Source organism: Trichechus manatus, unplaced genomic scaffold, assembly GCF_000243295.1.
Source record: "Trichechus manatus latirostris isolate Lorelei unplaced genomic scaffold, TriManLat1.0 scaffold00144, whole genome shotgun sequence".
Taxonomy (NCBI): domain Eukaryota; kingdom Metazoa; phylum Chordata; class Mammalia; order Sirenia; family Trichechidae; genus Trichechus; species Trichechus manatus.
In genome coordinates this window covers 1612463-1635575 of record NW_004444080.1, presented here as the reverse complement: position 1 = coordinate 1635575, position 23113 = coordinate 1612463, and the positions used below count along the sequence as shown (strand labels likewise).

General features: G+C 39.4%; 1 protein-coding gene across 4 annotated transcripts in view; it reads right to left on the bottom strand.

The window, feature by feature from the left end:
* Window positions 1-23113, bottom strand: part of CDC14A (cell division cycle 14A) — a 189447-nt gene that overhangs the window by 130189 nt on the left and 36145 nt on the right. For all 4 annotated transcript variants that reach the window (XM_023739992.1, XM_004385721.2, XM_023739994.1 and 1 more), the window contains exon 4: window positions 11874-11966. In XM_023739992.1, coding sequence (XP_023595760.1) covers window positions 11874-11966 — 93 coding nt within the window. The remainder of the gene's footprint in view (window positions 1-11873; window positions 11967-23113) is intronic.

Below are 23113 nucleotides of genomic sequence, written 5' to 3'. Positions count from 1 at the left end.
CTTTATCCAGTCCCAGCATAACTTAAGCAGAACTTGTCTTGGAATAATGTACTGCACCTAAACCCTAATAGTCTGCAGAAGAATGAAAATAGCATTTTGTTTCAATTATACCTGTGAATGGCGTGTGTGTGCATGAGCGTGTACTAAGCTGCAATGAAAAATATATTTCTTCCTGTGGTTTGTGGTGAAAAAAGTTTGAAAACCCTGTCCTAAGCTACTGGTTCAACCCACTCCGTGTCACTGCTTAGTTCTCCTGTTCCCCTATCACTCCCTTCCATGTAGACCTACTCTTAAAATGTCCACAGACATCACCAAAAGCAAATGTGAGAAGAACTGGCATTGAACCTGGCTGGCACACAAAGGTATTCAGGGCATTAGCCCCATTAGCCAGAATGAAAGCTCAGATGCCACCTGGAAGAGAAACTGCATGACTGGTGTATTTGAAACAATGCTTTCTAACTGGGAAATGTTACCCTTCCACACCACATGCTATTTTCATTCTTCTGCAGACTATTAGGGTTTAGGTGCAGTACATTATTCCAAGACAAGTTCTGCTTAAGTTATGCTGGGACTGGATAAAGGTCTTAACAGGGAATTTAGGGACTTGAGTTCTAGTCTTTTTCACTAACAAGGTCTGACACTCAGTCTCTCTCTGGGGTCAGATTCCCCATCTGTAAAGTGAGAAAGCAGAACTGGAGCCCAGTTTTCAAAGTGAGTTTCCTGTGGAGATGCTTCAGTCATTCTGCAAAAGTAGGTCCAATGTTTTTATTAATGTATGTTTATTTTTAAACTAAAAGAAAAAAATAAACACAATCAAATGCATTCAATATCAAATTTAACCATGGTGGGAATCACTGGTGCATATACTTGGGCAGCAAAATAATCTCATTTTTGTGTAAAACCTGGAATGGTATCTCGAGTTTCTATATTTATTCTAGTAAAGGACTAACTGGTCAGGAAGACTGTAGCTCTGCACTAGGGATATGTCTAAATGTGAGACTGTTCTTGTCCAGATACTTGTATAAAATTGAACAGCGATGGCCCACATTCAGGTAAAATGTGAGGCCCAGGCATGAAATGCTCTCACATAAAGCACAGCAAATATATTTCAAGTCACACTCTGACAATAAAAACCCAAAGCCAAATCCATTGCCGTCAAGTCGATTCCAACTCACAGCGACCCTACAGGAAAGTGTAGAACTGCCTCACAGGGTTTCCAAGAAGCGGATGGTGGATTTGAATTGCCAACCTTTTAGTTAGCAGCCATACTAACCTATGGCAATAGCACATAATAGATGTCTTCAGGGCTTTAGTGTGATTCATAACCAATACATATAGAAAATTTTAAAAACTCAACTTTGATTCAAAATTTTTCTAGTATTCCTCTTTCAAGCTTTTGGATTACTTTTTATTGAAAAATACCCTGAGATTGAAAGGGTAGCTGTTAAAAAAAAATTACTGACATTTGTTTGCAACCACTTATAAGTATAAATCAGTATTTCTTGAGAAAAACATATGTTGGGGTTAAAATTAAGACCACCGTCCATAACACTATTTCGAATGTTTGTGTATATTAACAAAGTCCACCTCAGTTCTAAAATTTTAGGAAACTACATAAAACACCTTGTTTTACTCAGTAACTTAAAAAAATTAAGTAATTAATGCCTCAAAACAAACTCTGTGATTCTTGCTATTATTTTTACAATTAGTATTGACTTTATAATTTATTTTTATGCACTCCAGTTTTTAAATTACTCCATATTAAACTTCCAAGAACTGTGGGAGATAACCTATTAAGACTTACTTTATCAATTAAACACTCAGTCATTCATCCCAAAAATATTTATTGTGTATTTTGGATGTGTCAGACACTGTACTAGACGCTGAGGCTATTGTAGGAAACAAGACAAGTCTCTTTGCTTAAAGGGAGAGATAATAAATAAGTAAATAAATAATAAAATTTCAAGCATTAAAAAAGTATATTCCCTTAATTCATAATATAAATGAAACAAATGGACACAAGCTTTTTCACAATGAAGGTATATGTCATACCAAGGCTACTAATAAGCTTCAGAAATGTATAACTGAACTGCTGTAAGCATACACAGTGCATCAGTACTATACACACACACACACACACGCTTATTTACAGCACAGAGGAAACTTGTTTATCAGGATGTCAAAAGAGAATATTGTTGTTGTTAGTTGCCGTTGAGTCGATTCCAACTCATGAGGAGAATAGGAAAAAAAAAAAAAAAAACTGAAAGATGTATTCCGTTTAATTCGGGAAACAAACCTTCCACAAATGAAAGGCAAACCGCCAATATCCCTTGGTCATAAAACTAAATGAATCACATGAAGAGAGCTGACTAAGAAATGACACTGCTCTAAGCATATGCAGAAAACTAACAGAACCTCCAAACTCAGAGATACAAAATGGAAACATGCTGTATGACTTTAGGGAGACTGGCCTGTTTACAGCCACCAAAAACACAAGCCTACAAAGCTAAAACACTGTCAGGGCCACTTACAGGCAATCTTACAAAAGCATTCTTGCCTATCAAACTGTAAAAGGAAGGAATCGCAAACAGGAACTTGCCCTGCCCCAGCCGTGTGCCACCCCTCCCTTCCTCTCCAAATTTCTATGAGGTGAAGCAAACATTATCTTAGATTTACAAAGAAGCCACAAAGGATGACACAACTGTTAGCTGACATCCATTATGTTACTGACTTAAAAAATATTTAGAGTAAATGCCTTATGATTTTGAATGCACCATTTTCTTGGAAATTGTACCTAAATTTTAAATAACATTTGTTTAGCCTACTTGTCCTTTAATGACAATTTACAGCAGTCTGAAATTGCAATTTACTAATGAAGTGCAAGTTACAGGATTAAGGAAGCTAATAGGCTTAGGCCAAACAAACAAACAAAATATATATATAGAGAGAGAGAGTTACTTGGGCTGGTTTCAGTGGCATCACTAGGGGTGTGCGTGGGGTGTGGACCACACCAGGTGATACCGTCAGAGGGGGTGACACCAAAATGCTTATCTATAAAAATATCCCTGTAGTTAGTTATCACAACAAAAACATTTTTTGTAAATCCAGCTTACATGTATCAATATACCTGCAAGGCTAACACTCCATGCTAATTTACTTTTTGACTCTTCTAATACGCTCCAGTCACAGCTGTCATTATTCCTCAGTTACAACGACACTTTGAATCACCTGGTTTCATCTGCACAGGCTACAAGCACGTGCGTGCTGTTGTTTTCGTTGCTGCTGGTGTTTTTATAGTTGCTGATTTTGTCCAATTTTCTGGTGTTTTAGCTACAGTATTGTGGCAATTAGAATTTGTAAACCTGTATCAATAACTTTTTTGAGAATGAAGTAGTAATTAAAGGAAAAGAAGGAGTACAATTTATGAGTAACATTAGTACAGAAGAACGTTACTAAGGATTCTATATGGTCTGGTACGGCAGTAGGTCCATGGTGGGGGGAGGGTGACACCATGAGTTACCGCACTGGGTGACACCAACCCTAGTGACGTCACTGCCTGGTTTATCAACTTCCAATGGTTTAAACACACACACGCACACAAGCATGCACACACTGATCACTTTTAAATCATACCGTTCTGAATATAATTTTGTTTAGTTAGCAGACACCTTAGTGTTGAATACTCATTCAGTCAGTAGTTCCAATTAACCATCTTTGTATTCAGGTGTACAGAAGCACTTAATAGAGCACTTTGATGAGTAACAGAATTTAAGGTACATGGACTTTCTAGTTTTCTACAGAAACTTGGACCGATAAGTGTGATTTCTAAAGGTCTGTATCTCTTAATATAAATTAGACACAGGAAAGTGACTTTTTTTTAAGGAAAGAGATTGACAGCCCCTTTTCAACTTTTAAATGGTTCAAATACAGAAGACAATTTTTAAAAAAACAAACTATTCAAAAAGTTAATGAACTTGTAAATAAAACCACATAATAAATCTCACCAACAATCAAAGAAATGATTTGTAAAACAAATGAAGTATCATTTTCATCTAACAAATTTCAAAAATTTTGATGTTTATATCCAACATGAAAAGGTGTATGAAACTGAAGATTTCACATAATACCAAATTTAGTGCAAACAGGCTCAAATATATGCTCCAAGCACCATACAAATGCTGATTTTTTTTTTTAATCTATTAATCCTACTTCTGGTAATATAAAGACAAAAATCCATAAAAGAAAGAAAAACATTTATAATGCAGGAAGATGCTTACCACATTATAAAAAAATCCGAAAAGAATATAAAATGTTAAACAATGGTATACCCTCTAAATGGAATACTATTTGACAGCAGCAAAATGGCAAAACACATGTAGGCAAAGTGGAAAAAGGGTCACAAAACCTCGTTGCAATTAAAACTAAGAAAAAAAACCCAATGACATCGAGTTGACTCCTACTCATAGCAGCCCTACAGGACAGAGTAGAACTGCCCCATCGGAATCCCAAGGCTGCAATCTTTTCAGAAGCAGACTGCCACATCTTTCTCTGCGAAGCGGTTGATAGATTCAAACCTCCACCTTTTGGTTAGCAGTCGAGTGCTTAGCCACTGTGCCACCGGGCCTCCACACTGCAATTACATCTAAGTCACCAGCTAAGGTTTAGAGCGATACAATTAAAGAAGAATTTTCCTGTTTTCTATAATGTGGTTATGCCATTTTTTTAATTTAAAAACTGTAAGAGAAAAAACAACTCTCACCCTGACAGAGAACACAATAGAGTCCCTGATGGAGCAGGAGAAAAGCATGGAGTAGAACTCAAATTCACGTAAAAAAAACAGACTTAACGGTCTGACAGAGACTGGAGGAACCCTCGAAACTATGGCCCTTGGACACTCTGTTAACCCAGAACTGAAACCATTCCCGAAATCCACTTTTTAGACAAAGATTACACAGGACTATAAAACAAAAAATAATACATGTGAGGAGTGTGCTTCTTAGTTCAATCAGATATACGAGACCAAATGGGCAGCTCCTGCCCAGAGACAGAATGAGAAGGCAGGAAGGGACAGGAACTGGTTGAATGGACACAGAGAACCCGGGGTGGAAAAGGTGAGTGTGCTGTCACATTGTGGGGATTGAAACTAATGTTACAAAACAATATGTGTATTAATTTTTGTATGAGAAATTAACTTGAGCTATAAACTTTCACCTAAAGCACAATGAAAAAAATAAATAAAAAACCCTATCTTCTCATTATATCATCCTTCAAACTAAATATTTAAAATATAATCTCTCAATGTCTCCCTCCCCTCCATGAGAAAAAAAAATCCTCACTTCCATGCTATTCCCTCTTTGATCCTTCCCCATGTCTTCAGGGTTGATCCTTCCCACCTCCCTCCAACCACCCCATCCCACCCCCAACACACACCACAAGGCAGGGAGTATCCACTATTCACCTCAATATCCTCAACTCCTAGAACATGGCCTGATGCATGGGGGCTCAAAAACACAATTGTTGGATGAATTCATATTTATCCAGATTTGGCACCTGCTGCACACTTTTCACAATTATGTACTGCTCATCTATCTCCTCCTCTAAGCTAGGCGTTCATTCTTTTTTTTTTTTTTTTAGTTTCCCAGAACACACTACAATGCCAGGCAGGGCTCATAGAAGCTTAATAAATATTTACTAAATTAATGAATGCCTGAATACACATCCTACAAATTAGAAATTTATTTAGTTTAGACAGGTTCTTCCTTTGTAAAATGCAAGTAACATAGTAGGTGGGACAGAAAACCTCATACTCATACCTTGTGATGAATTACTCTAAACAGCAAATCACATTAACAATCATCTGAGGGTCGCTATGAGTTGGAATCGACCCTATGGCAACAGGTTTGGTTTTTGGTTTTTTTGGAGTGTTACTGAGCCAGCAAAGGAATTAAGTGTAAAATGGAATGGAAAGGAGGAAAGATCGGCAGACAAAAAGGGAGAGGAAGTCTTCAGATTTTCAGATCTGCAGGGGTTTAGCCTAAGGATCCAAGCATCAAACTAGGCATAAGAGGCAAGAGATTATTCAGAAACTTTTTGGAAGGCCACACGGTTTCCTGCCCAGAGCCACCAGACATTCCTACAGTACCAGGCACTGACTTCCATCAGTTCTCACCACAACTCTGTTAGGCAGGGAATTATTATCCCTGTTTCAAACATGAAAAAAAAAAGGGAGTTCGGATGAGTTAAATAATTTGCTCAAGACAAAAATTCGCAAGTAGATTTAAAGTCAAGACTGGTCTTCTACTAAAGTCATGCTCTCAACCTTTACACCAGATGGGGAATGGCTTCTTCGCAATTAGTAGCAGACTTAGTAGTGACTATAATTACTAAGACCTTAAGCGTAGTCTTTAAAAATAAATAGCAGACATGCAAGGTTAGAATGTCTATAAATCTCAGCCTTGTAATCCCCCATTCAGACCTAACAACTGGTTCAAGCTAGTCCCAGATAGAATCCAGAATGCAGAACACTCATTTAGCAATTCGGTGACTTAACAAGTAGGTTAAGGAAGAAAACAACGCAGTTACCACCTCTGTTAAAGAGTCTTCCACGTATCTGAAAAAAAATTTTTTTTTTTTAATTCTCCTTAACTCTGAATTTAATTTTCTAAACTATTTTCCAACTCTTAGTCCTTTTTGGCCTGATCCAAACTCTCCTTGACTCCTTTGTCATAAGCCCATGAGCCTTCCATCTCAAGGACCACATGTCACAGCTAAAGAGATGCTTCACCAGCTTGAACTTGTCTGAAATGGGTGCCTGTCATCTATTATCCCTGTGATCTCCAGTGGCCACAATGTCCCAGTTAACACTGGCTTTAGGATCATCCACTTTACGATTCTCCACTGAACATGATGTTCTATATTTAATCTGTCTTGATCTTCATCACAGCTCTATGAAATACCACGGAAAGGCTCTTCCCCATTGAGAGATAAGGAAATAGAGACACAAAAGCTTCTGTGACTTACTTGAAGTCATAACCCAATGGAGAAACCAGATTAAAGCCCTGACTCCCTGGAGGTGTACTCCCTTTGACACAAGGAGTCACATCTCAAAAGCACAGGAGGGATTTGCATTTTTATACCAGGTACTGCCGTTGGTCTATGATCTTTCCTTTGACTCTGCATCTTTAGAGACTATAGTTGGCTCAGTCACTACCAGAAATACTCTGGTAATGAGGAAGATACTACTTTACATCTGCAGCTTCCCCATATATGACCTTCCTTCTTTTACATTTTTCCATTCCATCATTCATTCATTCAATAGATATTTATGGAGCACCTATGATGTGCCAGGCACAGTTCTAAGATGGCACTCTGTGTTCAAATACTGAAATAGTTCCATACCAATTAGTAAAAAGCTGCTGCCCACCCCATCCTAGCCACCCTAGTATCTCCCCTGGGACACTCCTCCACCTCAAAATTTCCCAACTCAGTAACTTATGGGTTAAGGGACTTGAACAGCAGGAAGCCTCCAGGAACCTGCCTCAGCTTTGTGGCCAGCTTCCAATTCAGCTGGTGAATACCTGGACCTAACCCCTTGTTAGAAGTCCCTGGATGGGCAAAGAGTCTGAAAGGTTGAAGGTTTGAGTACACTCAGCGGTGCCCCAAAAGAAAGGCCTGGAAACCTACTTCTGAAAAATCAGCCATTGAAAATCCTATAGAGTACAGTTCTGCTCTGACACACATGGGGTTGCCATGAGTCAAAGTTGACTCAATAGCAACTGGTTTTTTCGTCTTAACCCCTTGTTAAATATTTTGTCATTCTTTAGACACAGTAATGAATAAGACAGACAAGGTCCCTACCCTCATGGAGCTTGTATTCTAGTCTGGGGAAGAGAGAAAATAAACAAGTAAATACATAAATGAACAAGGTAATTTCAGTCAGTAGGGCACTATCTTAGTCATCTAGTGCTGCTCTAACAGGAATACCATGAGTGGATGGCTTGACAAAGAGAAGTTTATTCTCTCGCAGTCCAGTAGGCTACAAGTCCAAATTCAGGGCATCAGCTCCAGGAGAAGGCTTTCTCTCTCTTTTGGCTCTGGAGGAAGGTCCTGGTGATGCATCAGTCTTCCTTTGGTCTGGAAGCTTCTCTGTACAGGAACTTCAGGTCCAAAGGATGTGCTCTGCTCCCAGCACTGCTTTCTTGGTGGTATGAGGTTCACATGTGTCTCTGCTCATTCTCTCTTTTATATCTCAAAAGAGATTGCATTAAGACACTATCTAACCTTGTAAACCTCATCAGTATAACCTCATCACAGTGATAGAATTTACAACACATAAGGAGATCACATATAACCTCATCATAGTGATAGAGTTTACAACACATAAGGAAATCACATCAGATTACACAATCATACAATACTGGAATCATGAACCAGCCAAGCTGACAGATATTTTGGGGGGATATAATTCAATCCATGACAGGCACTATAAAAAAAATTAAACAGCAAAAGGCTAGAAAGTGACTGGGGGGTGGGTATAGCAGGGCATAACTTCATTCAAAGAATGCCTTTCTGAGGAGGTGACATTAAAAGGAATCGCATGCAAAGATCTAAGGTCAGAAGACTCCAGATAAAGGAAACAGAAATGTCAAGGTCCTTTTGTGAGAAAAGGCTTGAGATTTTCATAGTTAGAAGGCCAGAGTGATGTCAATTATCAGTTCCAAACGAGTAGTAATTATCAATGTAAAGTGAAAAAGAAGCATGCCTGCTTAATTCAGCTTACCAGCACCTCACAGGACCTCCATGCCAACAGCCAGTTTCTCCTGTATGCTCTTAAAACAAAAGCAAAAGCCTGGCTGGCACTACAGATAATCCTAGCATCTTAAGAATTGGAAAGAAACTTGGAGGTCATTGCACCCAACTCATTTTACAGATAAGGAAACTCAATAAAAGCTAAGAGAGAGAAAGCGGCTCACCTATCATCACAGCGACAATTCAGGACTAAAATCTCATGTTCTTTTGACTTATACACTGTTCTTTCTAAGGAGCCCTGGTGGCGCAGTGGTTAAAGCACTCGGCTGCTAACCGAAAAGTTGGTGGTTCGAACCTATCAGCCACTCCGCAGGAGAAAGAAGTAGTCATCTGCTCCCGTAAAGATTTCCAGCCTTGAAAACCCTATGGGGCAGTTCTACTCTGACCTACAGGGTCACTATGAGTTGGAATCGACTTGACGGCAATGGGTTTGGTTTTTTTTGGTTTTAGCCACTATTCTTTCTACTATATAATGCTGTCTGTAAACAGAAGAAGAAAAGGTGCCACATGGGATGGCACAAGGCTTCACCACAGCCACATCAGGGGGAGAAAAGGTGGACAGGTTGGGCACCTCAGTCCTAGAAGCAAGGTCCTGGGCCCACAGCTTGCCACTGTTCTCAGCCTACACGTGCAACAGCTGACAGTCTTTCCAACAATATAGCTGGATTTTTTTCCCCTGTAGCTTTTGGTTTGATGTGGCAGAGTTTGATGCCTAGTAGCTGGTGCTCAGAATGAGGCCCTTGAAAGGTCACACAGCAGTGTACTTTCAAGCTTCAGAGAAACACAGGGCCCCCCTCCACCACAGATGAGGGAAATGACACCCCTCTTCTCCCTGCTTTCAAACTGACATATTCTTAAATGGATATCACACACATCCCTAAAAGCTATTACAAGTATATTTTAGCCCTATGGTTTCTTCCTTCCAAGTTTTCACCCAATCCTGGTATATAGAGAAAATTGAAACTTATCCACTCCAAAACTCCCTAGCACATTCTGTGTAACTCATGTTTACATTTTAGTGTTTGCAGAGAACAAAATTTCTAACTGAAATTATGTTTGAAAGTTTTGTCTAGTTATTAGGGAAGCTGCAATATACACAAGTTATATTCAGTTTGCCAGCTGCAAACACTTGTATATGAATTTGAGTAAAATGCGAGAAGTTAACCTCCTCTGTTATCATAATCACAAACGTAATAAATAATCTTGTTTTACTTCACTGCTGAAAATCTTTCATGGTCTCCCCCCTGCTATCAGACTAAGGCAGAAATTCTTTGGCAATCCAAAACTTCATGATAATTCAGTCCATGTTCTACTCTCCTCCTCCTCTCCTCCCTCATATCTTGCCTACTGACCTGAGCAAAGGGCACAGCAGGCAAATCCCACCTTCATTGCTAACTGTATGGCAAGGATCAGCATGAATCTGATTCCCAAAGTGTGGAAATGGATCCAGTCCTCACCCTCCCACTTCTCCCTCCTCGTCACCAGCTGCTCATGCAGCACTCTCTCAGCCCCAGCCACCCAGGGCTAGGTCAGAGCACACACATTAGAAGGATACCTTCTTTCAGACTGCTGAACAGGCAGATGCCAGCACCTGCTGGCTCTCACTGGCCCTGTGGGTTCATTAATAAACTGGAACAACTCACAGAATACTCAGAGAGCATACCACACTGACTACAGATCTATACAACCAAAAAGGATACAAATGAAGAGCTGCATAGGATGAGGCCTGGGAGGGGTCATAGCGCAATTCCATGTCCCAAACAGGGATGTGCTACCCTCTCCTGTGCATGGTCACCAACCAGGAAGTTCCATCTGAGCCTCAGGGCTTTTCTCCAGCCTCGCCACAGGGCCATGATAAATTACATCATGAACATGAGGCTTAGTCAGCATTGGGGCCCCAGTGAGCCTCTGTCCTCAGGACTTATCAGCCTCACCACTGGGCCATGATAGATTATATCATGCCTCATGAGACTTAGTCAGCATCAGGCCCTCAGTTGGTCTCTCTTGGTCTGGTTAGCCCCCATTCATTAGCCTCAGGTACAGCTCTCAAATGAAATGAGAACAAAGGTCAAATGGCTTTCAGCAAGGCGACTCCACACCTCACACCTACTTTTCCCCACCCCCACACTCTATACCTGTCATACCTAACTATTACAAATTCCTATTTTATTTTTCCATAAGCTACTCCCCAACAGGTGAATATCCAATTATCCTTCAAGGCCAATGAAGACTTACTTCCCTGATGCACCCCAAGTAGAGCGTATTTCTACCACTTTATGCCACTGCTTACTAGGTACATATCCCTACCATAAAAAGAGCAATTTAATTTTTTTTTTTTTTAATCTATCCCCCATCCATATCAAATTGCGTGCTCTAGCCAACAGTATAATGCCTGGTATATAGTAGATGCTTAAAAAGGTGAAGGAGGGAAGGAAAGAAGGAAAGAGGGAGGGAGGGAGGGAGAGAAGGAAGGAAGGAAGGAAAGAATGAAGGGAGGAAGGAAGGATAAATAAGTGGAAGGAAAAATGAAAGGAAGGAAGGAAGGATGGATAAGTGGAAGGAAGGATGGATGGATGAATGGATGGATGAATAAATGGAAGGAAGGAAGAAAAGAAGAAAAAAAGATGGACAGACAGATAAATGACCAGATTGAGTAAAAAAGAAAAAATTAATTCTCCCCTATGCAATCTAGGATTTCCTCTCCTCCCAAAAAAGGATTATCTCAACAGTCTTTATCTTCCACAATATCGTAAGTATATAACATAGAAATACTTTTTTTCCCTTGAAATATCCTTGCTGGGTATTCTTTTTATTAAGACACCTATACAACTTTGAAATCAAGCTACACATTGTGGTTCCAAGATTCTCTCACTAGCTACCAGAAAATAAAATCTAGAGAGTAAACAGTCAACGCGGTCTGCACTTTCCATTCCAGATCGATTCTCAAAATACTAATAATCTCCACCATCTCCCAACCCCACTGAAAAAGTGGCCTGAAATTTATTAATCAGTGCTAGCATTCCAATGGTCTGATTATAGAAAAGAGTCATGAAAAAAGTACTTACAGCATAAGCACCTATCAGAAACGCTGCATTTGCTCTTTTCCGTTGATCAAAACAGGTGTAGTGCACTATTTTCTTTCTTGATAAACTGTATGACTAGATAGAGGGGAGAGAAAGAGTTAGCGTAGCCACAGACACAAATGCTGACATATACAGAAGATTAAACATTATCTCTTAACTTTCAAAGATATGCCACAATCAGGGAAGCCTAACTTTCAATGGCATTTAGGCAAGAGCATTTAGGGGCGAGGGGTTACTAGCTCAGGCTTCCTGCCGCACAGTCATGATGTAAGAATTGACAGTATAACAAATAGATATCTATCCAAGAAAAGAGACTGATACAATGGGAAATAATTAAATTATTGGAATCTCTACTAATAGAAACCATTTTTGAAGATTTGTTCTTTTCAACTGACTTGTTCTCATATGTAAAGTCTATTCACCCTTTTTTACTCCCTACACCCCACCCCTACTTCCAGAAAAGTTATCTACACTTTTCATATTACACAATTTCTATTTAAATGTGTCAGTCTATTTTCCTCTCTAAAAATCTTCAAATGCTTATATTAACTAGATCACCAACATTAGAATGCGCTGCGATAATTCCTTTCATTATCTGAAAATAAATGGCTGATGGGAAAAATGAACCATCGAAAGCAGTAATATTAGCAAATGTTTTAATACAATACAGTAGCCATATTAAATTCATGGATTCAAACATTATTAAGCACTGCTGCATGCCAGGCAATATGCTACATGCTCAATTATTTAACTAAATCCAAAATAAGCAACATGATTTCTTGTATACATGCTAAGGAACATGAAAAGAAATAGGCAAATAAAAAGATTTGTTAAAATGAAATCAAATTATTAATCAAAACAAAAATAAATTATCAAAAACTGAGAACACTGATGCAATTCAATAAACTTGCCCAATTTACTCATATTTCAAAGTATCTGTAATAATACTTCGACAAAAAATATAGGCACATTAGTATATATACATAAATTCATATTGACTATAAAAACAGTTTATATCTTTTACATTGACCAAAACCCACAGAGAATCCCTGCTTCTAGAACCCCTTTAAAATTGTAAACAGAACTCAACCATATATACCTTTCTTAACCGTTCTATTTTCTGCAAGGAAAAAAAAAAAAACTCTTCCAACTCTGAAGACCTATGCTAAGGTGAAACTACAATGTTTTGGCTTTAACACATAACCACAGAAAACCGTGTATCCCAGCAAAGAGCCTAGAAACCCTTAGCACTCCAGGTTAGGCATATATTTCTTTGATAATCAAGAATCCCATTTTCTGAAAATGGTACAGTATTATCCTTCTTAACTAAAGTTTTAAAAACTACTCTTTACCTCAAAGAAGGTCTCTTATTACTAACATCCTTATTTGCTGACTAAAATACTCCAAGTCAGAATTGACTCAACGGCAACGAACAACAGCAAGAAATAAAGGGGGTGGGGAGGAAAATCTAACATTTTTTATTCAGTTTAGCTCAGTCAAGGGTATGCTTGAAGTTATCTAAAGACTTAAGGAGTCACTATCAGTGGTGCAGACACATGTCTCTGCTTTCTCAATTTACAACTACTGCCTGCCTGGACATTTCCTTTTTCTATTTTATATTCTTATTTGTATGTTTGCCAGAGTGTTTGATTTTATCACTTATTGTTCTCCATCCATAAGTGGTTTGATTTACCAAAAGGCTTTTAAGATCTAAGCTCCTCTTATGATCTCTAACTCCCAAATTTCTAAAGATGCCTTACATGGGCCATGTCCCATGAACATTAATGTTGCACTGAACATCGATCACTCAACAGCTCTACTGGCTCCCAGTCCCCTCACTATTTACATTTCCTGGTTCCCCAAAACAGCTGTGGGGAAGAATATATCAACATCTAACCGCAGGTTTATCTGTTTTAATGCTCTTTTCTACAAAGAATTTATGTTCCATAAAAAACTGCTATCATTTAATAATGTGGAATTGTATTTATTTCACAAATCTACCCTCCGAACGTGAGAAACCCACGCTGCTGTACTATCATCACTAATGCTCAGTTTTTATTTTTTGGAACTTTTTGTATTTGCTTGTTTTTTGTTTTGTTTGTTTATTTTTTCTCTCTCTCGTTCTAAAGTATATGGAAAGTGGAGATCATCCTGGGACAGAAACTAGGAAGCTAGAGCACAGAATCTGAGGGAGACCTTCTTCTCACTGTATATCTTTTTTTAAAAAAATGTCTTTTAAGTAAATATGACACAAATTAACATTTTAAGGATTTTAGAAGAATTTTTTTAACATTACATGCTTTCAGAAATTACTATATCAGATAAAGAATATTCTTTACAAAATCTACCTAGAAAATTTACCTTTTAATAAATTCCTATGGGAAGCTGCCCACAGGGAACAAACATCATTGATTTTATTTATTTACTTATTTTCTTAATGAGAGCTTCATGCCTGATTATTAGGAAAGATGTTAAAGCTTGTAGAATTTACCTTGCTTCAGTGTTTTTGGAATTCAAATGTTTTCTTAATTAAGTCTCAAAAGCACTAGAGCCAAGAAATGATCTTCTGCTTAGTGAAGCTTAGCCAGTATCTCCAAGATCAGATCACAGAGAGTTGAGTTCTTGCACAAGGAATCAAAACTAACTCAAAGTGAATCATAACGGAGAAAAATTTTCTGTATTATAGGCCTTGTCCTAACTTCCCTCCTTGCTAAAATCAGGCCTTCCATTCACAATCTTATGGGTCATTCTTTTGCCTGATAGTTTTACTCTAGCAAGCTGGCAATACTATTCAACAGAAGAGAGATTCTGGTATTAGAATGAAAATTTTCAGGAAAAATAAAACATTCTGTCAATTGGTTGGCTGATAGTTTTATATAATTGGGGGCTGATATACAAAAACCCTTTAATGGTTTTTTCCCTTTCAAATATTAAATACGTCTCTCCCTTTAAAAAAGAAAAAATCTAAATATTACATATCAAAGCACCCTACAAAAAAAAAGATACTAACCAGTGGAGATACTGATGACTAAAGGATGTTCAGAGGAACATCTAGAGGATTATCCTCGAGATCTTTCGTGGCAGAACTTTACCATGCAGGGAAAGAAAGGCAGTGTTTGGAGACAACAGAACTCTACTTTATGAATGAGCCCAGTAGATACTTTATCCAGTTCTGCCTAATGACTCAGTACTCAAACAGCTGCCTCTTCCTCACTCTGGCCTGTCTCCTCAGAGACAGGTATGCTGGCCAGGTCCTTCAAGGAGAACCCTTACCAAATCAGAACAGCGTCTCTGGCTTTCAGTGAGCTACCTGCTCTTCTATAGATTCTTTTTGCTTTATATTAGCCTCAGAGATTATAGAAACACTGCATACAGTAGCAAAATTAAGTTAGAAACTGGCAAAATCAAACAAATATAGTCTTAAATATAAAGGGGATAACGTCATGGAAGGACAAGTAAGACCTGGGGACTATTTGCCTGTTGTGCAGCAAGGCTTGCTGAACATTAACCATTACAAGTCACAACCTGTGGTCACGATCTACCCTATATTTTAGATTTTTATCTTGAAACGAGTATAGAGCCTTCTGAACCCTCTTCAGTGGACCCAGCCACACCTCTATAATAACAGCAAAAACAGCACGAGCAGGAGCAGCCAACATTTATTGGTCACTTGCTACATTCCATTATCTCCCAAAACAATAGGAACAGTGCCAGAGTGGTCCAGATTGACTGGACGCAGAGTGACTCCCAGACCAGCAGTCCTGGGGATGGCTGAAATACAGTGAGCACACTGTGTTTACCCGAAGAAGAGAAGCCAGGAGGCAGAGAGGGCCTGCTATGAACAGTTACATGGAAAGCGTGACAGGCCAAGGGGAATCCAGAGCTCTCTCACTAAGCTTGAGAACGTGTGTAAATCTCAATTATGAGGCCATAACAAGGTTCAAGGTTCAGAATTTAAATTAATTCTTAGGCTGAATTAGTCAATATTACTAAAACATTTCAAAAAAAGTCTAAATCTAAACTATATCATATTTTACTATTGCATTCTATTTCATCCTATTAAGATAGTGGTTCAGAATCACCTGGAGGGCTTATTAAAACAGACTGCTGAGTCTCACCCCCTAGAGTTTCTGATTCTGTGGAGCAGGGAACAAGAATCTGCATTTCTAACAGGTTCCTCCTGTGATGCTAATGCTGCTGGTCCAGGGACCACACTGTGAAATCTACTGCTTTAAGACACTTCTAAACTTTGGAGAAGAGCTGCATAAAAATGTAACTGGCTCCACTCCTGGAAATGTTCTATGTGGATCCTAGGACACTGTCCATCTTGTCAAGCAGTTCCAAAAGACCTTTAAATTCTCTTATCAAAGAACTCCAAATTATGCCAAATGCCTTTTAAAAGCATGTTACAAAGAATACATTTCCCCAGATTCCTCAGAAAACCTGTACTACAATTTTTATAAATTCATGCATTCCAGGTGATAATACCTTAGGAACATGTTACTTTAATGATTCAGTAACTAAGCTGCCTTAAATGGGGTTATTCCAGAGATTCCAAATTCAGAGTTCTCAGGAGTTCCAGAAATTTGGAGTGGGCCAGTTGGCAGACTAGAGAAGCATGCCCTATGCAAAGCAGATGGAACCACTTAGCTGCTCCCATGCAGGAATCTGGTCCCAGACTTGTCAGATACTGCAGTACTTAAGAGAAGCCAGAAATCCAGAACTGTGTGAACATTTTCATGAAGGGCAGATGTTGACTATGAATTTCAATTTTTTAAAACAGAGTTTATACCCAGCAAAACACGTCTTTGGACTGAATGCAGGCCATAGGCGACCAGTTTGCTACATCTGGGTGCCAGGATACTGTGGCTGAAGTCAAGTCAATTCATTCTATCAGCGTGTTTTGAGCCGCAATTGTGTATCGAGAGTATGGTATGCAATTCGGAGACAAAGCGGGGGGAACCCCAGGATCTAGCCTCACAAGCGCTCACAGGCTAATGAACATGTAATGATAAACAATCACAAACTACTGGCCAAAGCTTATTACAAAATGAAGAGAATAACTGCATAGGGATGCACTCACAGGACAGCAAGGACCAATGAAATTATCTTAATTACAGGTACAATAACTGGTTCATTTTTAACAAGGTAAGAAATGGAATTTACTATTGAATACTGATCAACCATCACAATCAAACCTATAGAAACTCCCAGATCTGCATTGCTTACCTGAAGGTCAAAGTTTTACCACTCGTATGTAAATCAAGATAAGTGTGTAATAAACCAAACTAAACCCACCACCGGCAGTCACCCTGTAGCACAGAGTAGAACTGCGCCATAGGGCTTCCAAGGCTGTAAATCTTTATGGAAGCAGATTGCCACATCTTTCTCCCAAGGAGCAGCTATTGGATTCTAACCACCAACCTTTCAGTTAGCAGCCGAGAACTTTAAGTGTATAATATATCACGTAAATACTCAGTGGTACTTGTTAACCAAAGCACATTGACTGCTACAATAGAATAATAAATAGACATGAGGGTATTAACCCCACACAGACATTTTCCATCTGGGAGAGAAAAGCTATGTGACAGGCTGCATTCTAGTGGGATTGACTCCTTGTGAAAAACAAGCCACAGCAACTCAAAGAGATGGAAATGATGACATGCTACACAAACAGCCAACAGCCCAGGCTATACTCTTGGATTACAGTAACATATACAAATCATGCACTTGGTTAACTTAGGTCCAGAAGCCACAAACTACTTAATCATTCAACAACAAAGAGAGATACAATTAAGCTCAAAGCCTCCCCAAAAAAAAATTTTTAATGGTCAATTCAAAGAAATATAGATTTTAAGCAGCCTCTCAGTGAAGTGTTTGCCAGGCTTAAAAATAAAATCTTCGCATCACATGGTTAGAACACTGTGTTTAATTGTTTAATTAGACTGTGTGTATCAGTCTGATTGAGCTAAGAAACACATTAGTGTAGCCCAAATATACTCTTCGGGGGAAAAAAAAAATAGACCCCATGCACTCCCATAAGCAAGCAAGCTCTGCCATGGAGGTGGTCAGATTAAGTGGATCAAAGCACAGGGACACCATGGTGACCAAGCCATCATTCTCTTACAGGTGACTAGGCTAGCCTAGTAATGGCCGCAGCAATCAGCATCTCCATAGCAATCAGTAGTCATCTCACTGCAAAAGCAATAAAATGAACAGGTCTTCCTGGGAGCAGCCATGACCTCTACGTGTTTTACCTCCAACTGTCTCAGGAAAGGGATATTCTTGAAAATTTTCTCTGGCTGTACAAAACAAAATATGGTTGATGTTTTTATTTACAGCTAAAATAATTTAAAAGTAGGGTGAATAGTTTCTTTAAAAAGAAAGAGGCGTCTCCATATTTTCCATTTTGCTTAAAATGTAATGTATTTCATCAATGCAATGGCACATTTGATTAAAGTACAAGTTAAAATGTCAGAGAAAAGTTTTGCATAGAGATTATTTGATCACACTAAAAATACAGTCACAGGCATTTTAGGATTCTCTATAGAAGAAGTTTTTCTTCCCAGAGGATTCCTGAATGGGCTTAAGGGGTCCACACCCTGAAAACTCTGTGTATGCTTCCATGTGCACTAACAGTTCCATAAGCCCCCACTACCTCTTTAAACCACATGAACCATCTCTAAATGCAGCTTGCTTTTTCCTCCACAGCCAATGACCTGAAACAAGAGAGCTACATGAAGAAATCTCGGCATGTTTTTGTAGTTATAATACGAGGGTGGTCTAATCATTATATCAAAAGAGTTCTTGTGTACAACCACCTGATACTGTGGCAGGTGCCTGGTTACCAGGTAGGATTACTGCACTGATTCATTCAGCAACACTGAGCCCCCACCATCTGCCAGGTACTTTTACTGCTTTATATAATCGTTCATTTCATGATACCCATTCCCTCCCCCTTTTGCCCTGGAAGAGTTATGGGGGATATTTTGTACATTTTTTTGAAATCTTCTTAAAACAGTCCTCAAGATCACTGAAATTGTCCTATTGATACATAAGAGCAGGTATTAAAGAAAAAAAATCACTGCCCTAGAAAATGTCTCCTTTTTTCAGGGATGCTCTTAGATATTTTTCTCCCCAAGCTAAGGTTTTATTTTTCTCTGAGGAAAAGTGAAATCAACAACTAGAGCTGTACTGACTAATTTAGGAAAAGCCAGTCTAATCATATTATGTTTATTAAACGTTCAGATTATTAAATCAGTAATTGAAAGATTTTTTAACTGATTAAACTTGGAGAAGGTTTTCTGGTTTTTAAAATACCACTAATTTGTCTTTTGTTAGTATAGTCTTCTCTTTTAGAAGACCTTATATATTTGAGCCCTGATGGCGCAGTGGTTAAGAGCTCAGCTGCTAACCAAAAGGTCCGCAGTTTTAATCCACCAGCCACTCCTTGGAAACCCAATGGGGCAACCTATCGCTACAAGTGTGAATCGACTCAACAGCAACGGGTATATTCTAGCCCAGGAAGCTTAGCATTTCCTGTGCCAAGGATTCCTTGGAGAACCTGATGAAAAAACTATGAATCCTCCCAGAAGAAAAATGTAAACACACACAAAACTTTACATATAATTTCATGGGTTTATGGATCCCTTGAAATAACAGATTAATAATTTCTGCTCTAGCTTATCAATCACTGATGACATTTTACATTAAGTAATATAGTTTTACAAATTGTTTTCAATTCAATAAAACTTCCCTCTTTTAACTGCTTCCCCTATTAAAATAACTATTAGCCAGAAATAACAAAATATAACCTATTAATGTATAATTCTTAATGCTTGCAACTTTTTTAAGTATAATTTAAATTAAATAGCAGGCTTTTTGTTGGTAGCTGTGGTTTTTGGTTTTGGCTTTTTAATCTAAGCAGAAGTTTGATGGATAATTTTTCATTCTAATCAACATAATTAAAACTAAGGCCATTGGGAATGGAATGCATACTGACACACACAAAAAAAAAACAATAAATTACAACCTCAAATTATCACTTTGAAAAAATATCTTTTGACGTAAAAAGAAAAAGGAATGTGGGTTTGGAATGACTGCACTGCAAAATATTACCTATCTACATAAGGCACAGAATAAGGGGGGGAAATCTTTGCTATTTTACTGGAAAGAATACAAATCTCCAAACTAGAAAATAAAACGTGCCTAAAAAAGTCAGGAAAACACACAAGAGAACAATTCTAAGAAGGAGTTATTCATTAAAATAGTGCCAAATTATTCAAAGTAGAGGAATCTGAGGACCAAGCAAACACCATAAGATTCTGAGTTTAGATGTCACGAGAACAGTTTCAGTACAGTAGGGAGGGCAAAAGCCAGATACCAAAGGACTAAGAAATCAGTGTATAGCAAGGAGATAAAACACTCTGAGGGCAGGCTATTCTTCTGAAACCTCTAAAGACAAAAGGATAAAAGGTGATCTATATGTCAGGGGGATCACAATAATGGTTAACAGGAGATTCCGTGTTTGGTGACCCCGTGCTGGGCACTGGAGACACAAAGAGATATAACATGTCCCCAACCTCTAGGAATTCATAATCTAATGAGAGAGACAAGTGCAAATAGGTAACTCATCAATGATCAAGATCTGCACCAAGAATTATGAGAAGATAAGGGAGGCACCTCCCCCTAGTCTAGAAGGACAGGAGATGCTTCTCAAAGGTGGTGGTGGTGCCTGGGCAAGATCTTACAGGAGGAGTAGTTATCAACCCAGAGGGAAAGGGCAATCCAGTCAGAGCAGGCATCACAAGCAAATCCCTGGAGCAGCTGCTGTGGTTCAGGGTAAAGTGCAAAGCAGGGAGGGGCAAGGATGCTGCAATCTTCCCAGTAAATTAGTGCCTGAAATCATCTACTGAGAAAATCCAAGGGTGGGAGCTGGCAAAGCAAATAAGGCAAAAGGCATGGAAGTAAGGCATCCAAAGGCCATTTTCAAACTGAGTAACCACAGGCTGCAGGAAAAAGGCATAAGCAAGCCCTCTTCTGGCAAAATGGCGCTCTAGGCAGAAGCACCACGCCGTCCCTCCACAGCAAAGATCCGAAAAACTAAGCCAAACAGAGAAAATAACAATCCTGAAACCCTAAAACATCAAATGAAGAGATAAAGAACTCAGCCAAGCACCAAATGGAGGGAGAAACTGACAGAGAACTGAGAGCGAGGAGAGATTCATGCAGAGATTCCCAACCAGCTAATGCAGGGTGGATCCGCCGTCTTGGACTCCTATCGGAGACCAGCAAACAGGATACAAGAAAGCAGCTTCACGGAACTTCCAGCAGGAGACAAAACAACCCGTAATTTGTGATTTACCCTTTCCCAGCCCCACCCTTCTTCACCCCCACTCCGCCTCCTATGCTTCCCGCAGCCACAATCCCTTGTCCGGGAAACACAGGCTGCCCGGATTCCACACACCTGAACGGGCTGGCCCTCTAAGTGCCATTTGTCGACTGCTGGTGTTAATTTTTTTTCTGCTTCTTTTGATTTCTTCCTTACCTCTCAACAACTCCCCCTCCTTTCGCTCAAATACCTGGCTCCGTGCGCCATCTTTGCATCCTCCTGAGGGGATGTAGAGCTCTGGTAATTTGTGATATACGCTTTCCCACTCCCTACCCTTCTTCACCCCCACTCGGCCTCCTCTGCTTCCCGCAGCCACAATCTCTTGTACGGAAAACACCGGCTGCTTGGATTCCACCAGCCCGCACTTAGCTGGCTCTCTGAGTGCCATTTGCTGGCTATTGGTGTTGCTTTTTTTCCTGCTTCTTTTGATTTCTTCCTTACCTCTAACCACCTCCCTCTCCTTTTGCTCAAATACCTGGCTCCGTGTGCCATCTTTGCTTCTTCCTGAGGGGCTGTGGAGCTCCGTTCGAGGGTGGAGCTGCTTCCCGGTCTGGGCTGCCGCGCTGGTGGGATCCTGTGGCTTTTGTTCGTTTGTTTGTTTTGAATTGTTTGTTTGTTTTCTTTTCCTTTTCAAGAGTTGGGAGCCCATTCTGGTCAGGCGGTGCTGTGTGGAAAGGAGACTACACCCTTTGCTTGCACAGATGTACAGAGGGTTCCCTGAGGGCATTTCTTTTTTCGTTGGTTTTTTTTTTCTTCTGTTTCTTGGGGGGGTTTTTCTGGTTCTCTTTTTTTTTTCTTTTAATTTGTTTCGTTTTCTTTTCTCTCTTTTTCCCCTTTTGTCTTTCTACGTTACTCAGTTTCTCGTCTCTCTATATCTTCCTTCTCTTTCTGTTCCCTGAATACCTGGCATTGTATACCTCTATGCCTTCTACCCAGGCTGTACTGCAACACCTGAGAGCGACTTCCCCAGACCTCACAGCTGCACCAGTGGGATCCCTGGGAACTTTGTGTTTCTTTAACCTTTCTGAGTTTTATTTATTCTTTTCTTTTCTTCCTCTTCCCCTTTCTGTTTTTCTCCATTTCAAGGTCTCTCATCTCTCCACTCCAACAGCAAGCTACCCTAGCATCCTTTGTTGTTTGTTTGTATGTTTTTGGCTCCTGTTCCTCTCTCATCTCTCCCATATCTATCTTAGCTCCATACATAACAATCTCCCCGCTACAACCTGCCTACCTGCACCGTGCGCTTAACATCACACCACCAAGCATCACAGGCACGGTCTACTGGAACCTCCCCTGCACTGATTACCAACCCGCCCTGGTGGCTGTAGTAAGTGCCACAAACAACCCGTCCCAATAACTCCTCTTCAGCTAGACCTGCCCTGCGGTACCATATCAGAGTGACTGACCCTGCCAATTAGAGAAGGAGGAGAAAAGTACTGTGCCCACAGACGAGCAAACAATAAAGAACACACAGTCCCCCACTCAGACATAGTCAAATTTTATTTTAAAAAGGGATGAAACAAATCTACAATCAATAAATGAAAAACATAATTACTGAATGCCCAGAAGACAGCAAACAATATCAAAACATTTACAAAAACGGGACAGGATGGTTCCAGTAGGTGTCCAAAATAAAACACTAGATGACTTTCCAGTAAAAGAAAAGGCACTAGAACTACCTGATACGGAATTCAAATCTCTAATACTCAGAATTCTCCAAGAGCTGCGGCAAAAAGCTGACAAAAACAAGGAAAAAATAGACAAATTCATGGAAAATACAGACAAAAAGTTGAAGAATTCAGGAAAATAATGCAGGAACAAAATGCCAAAA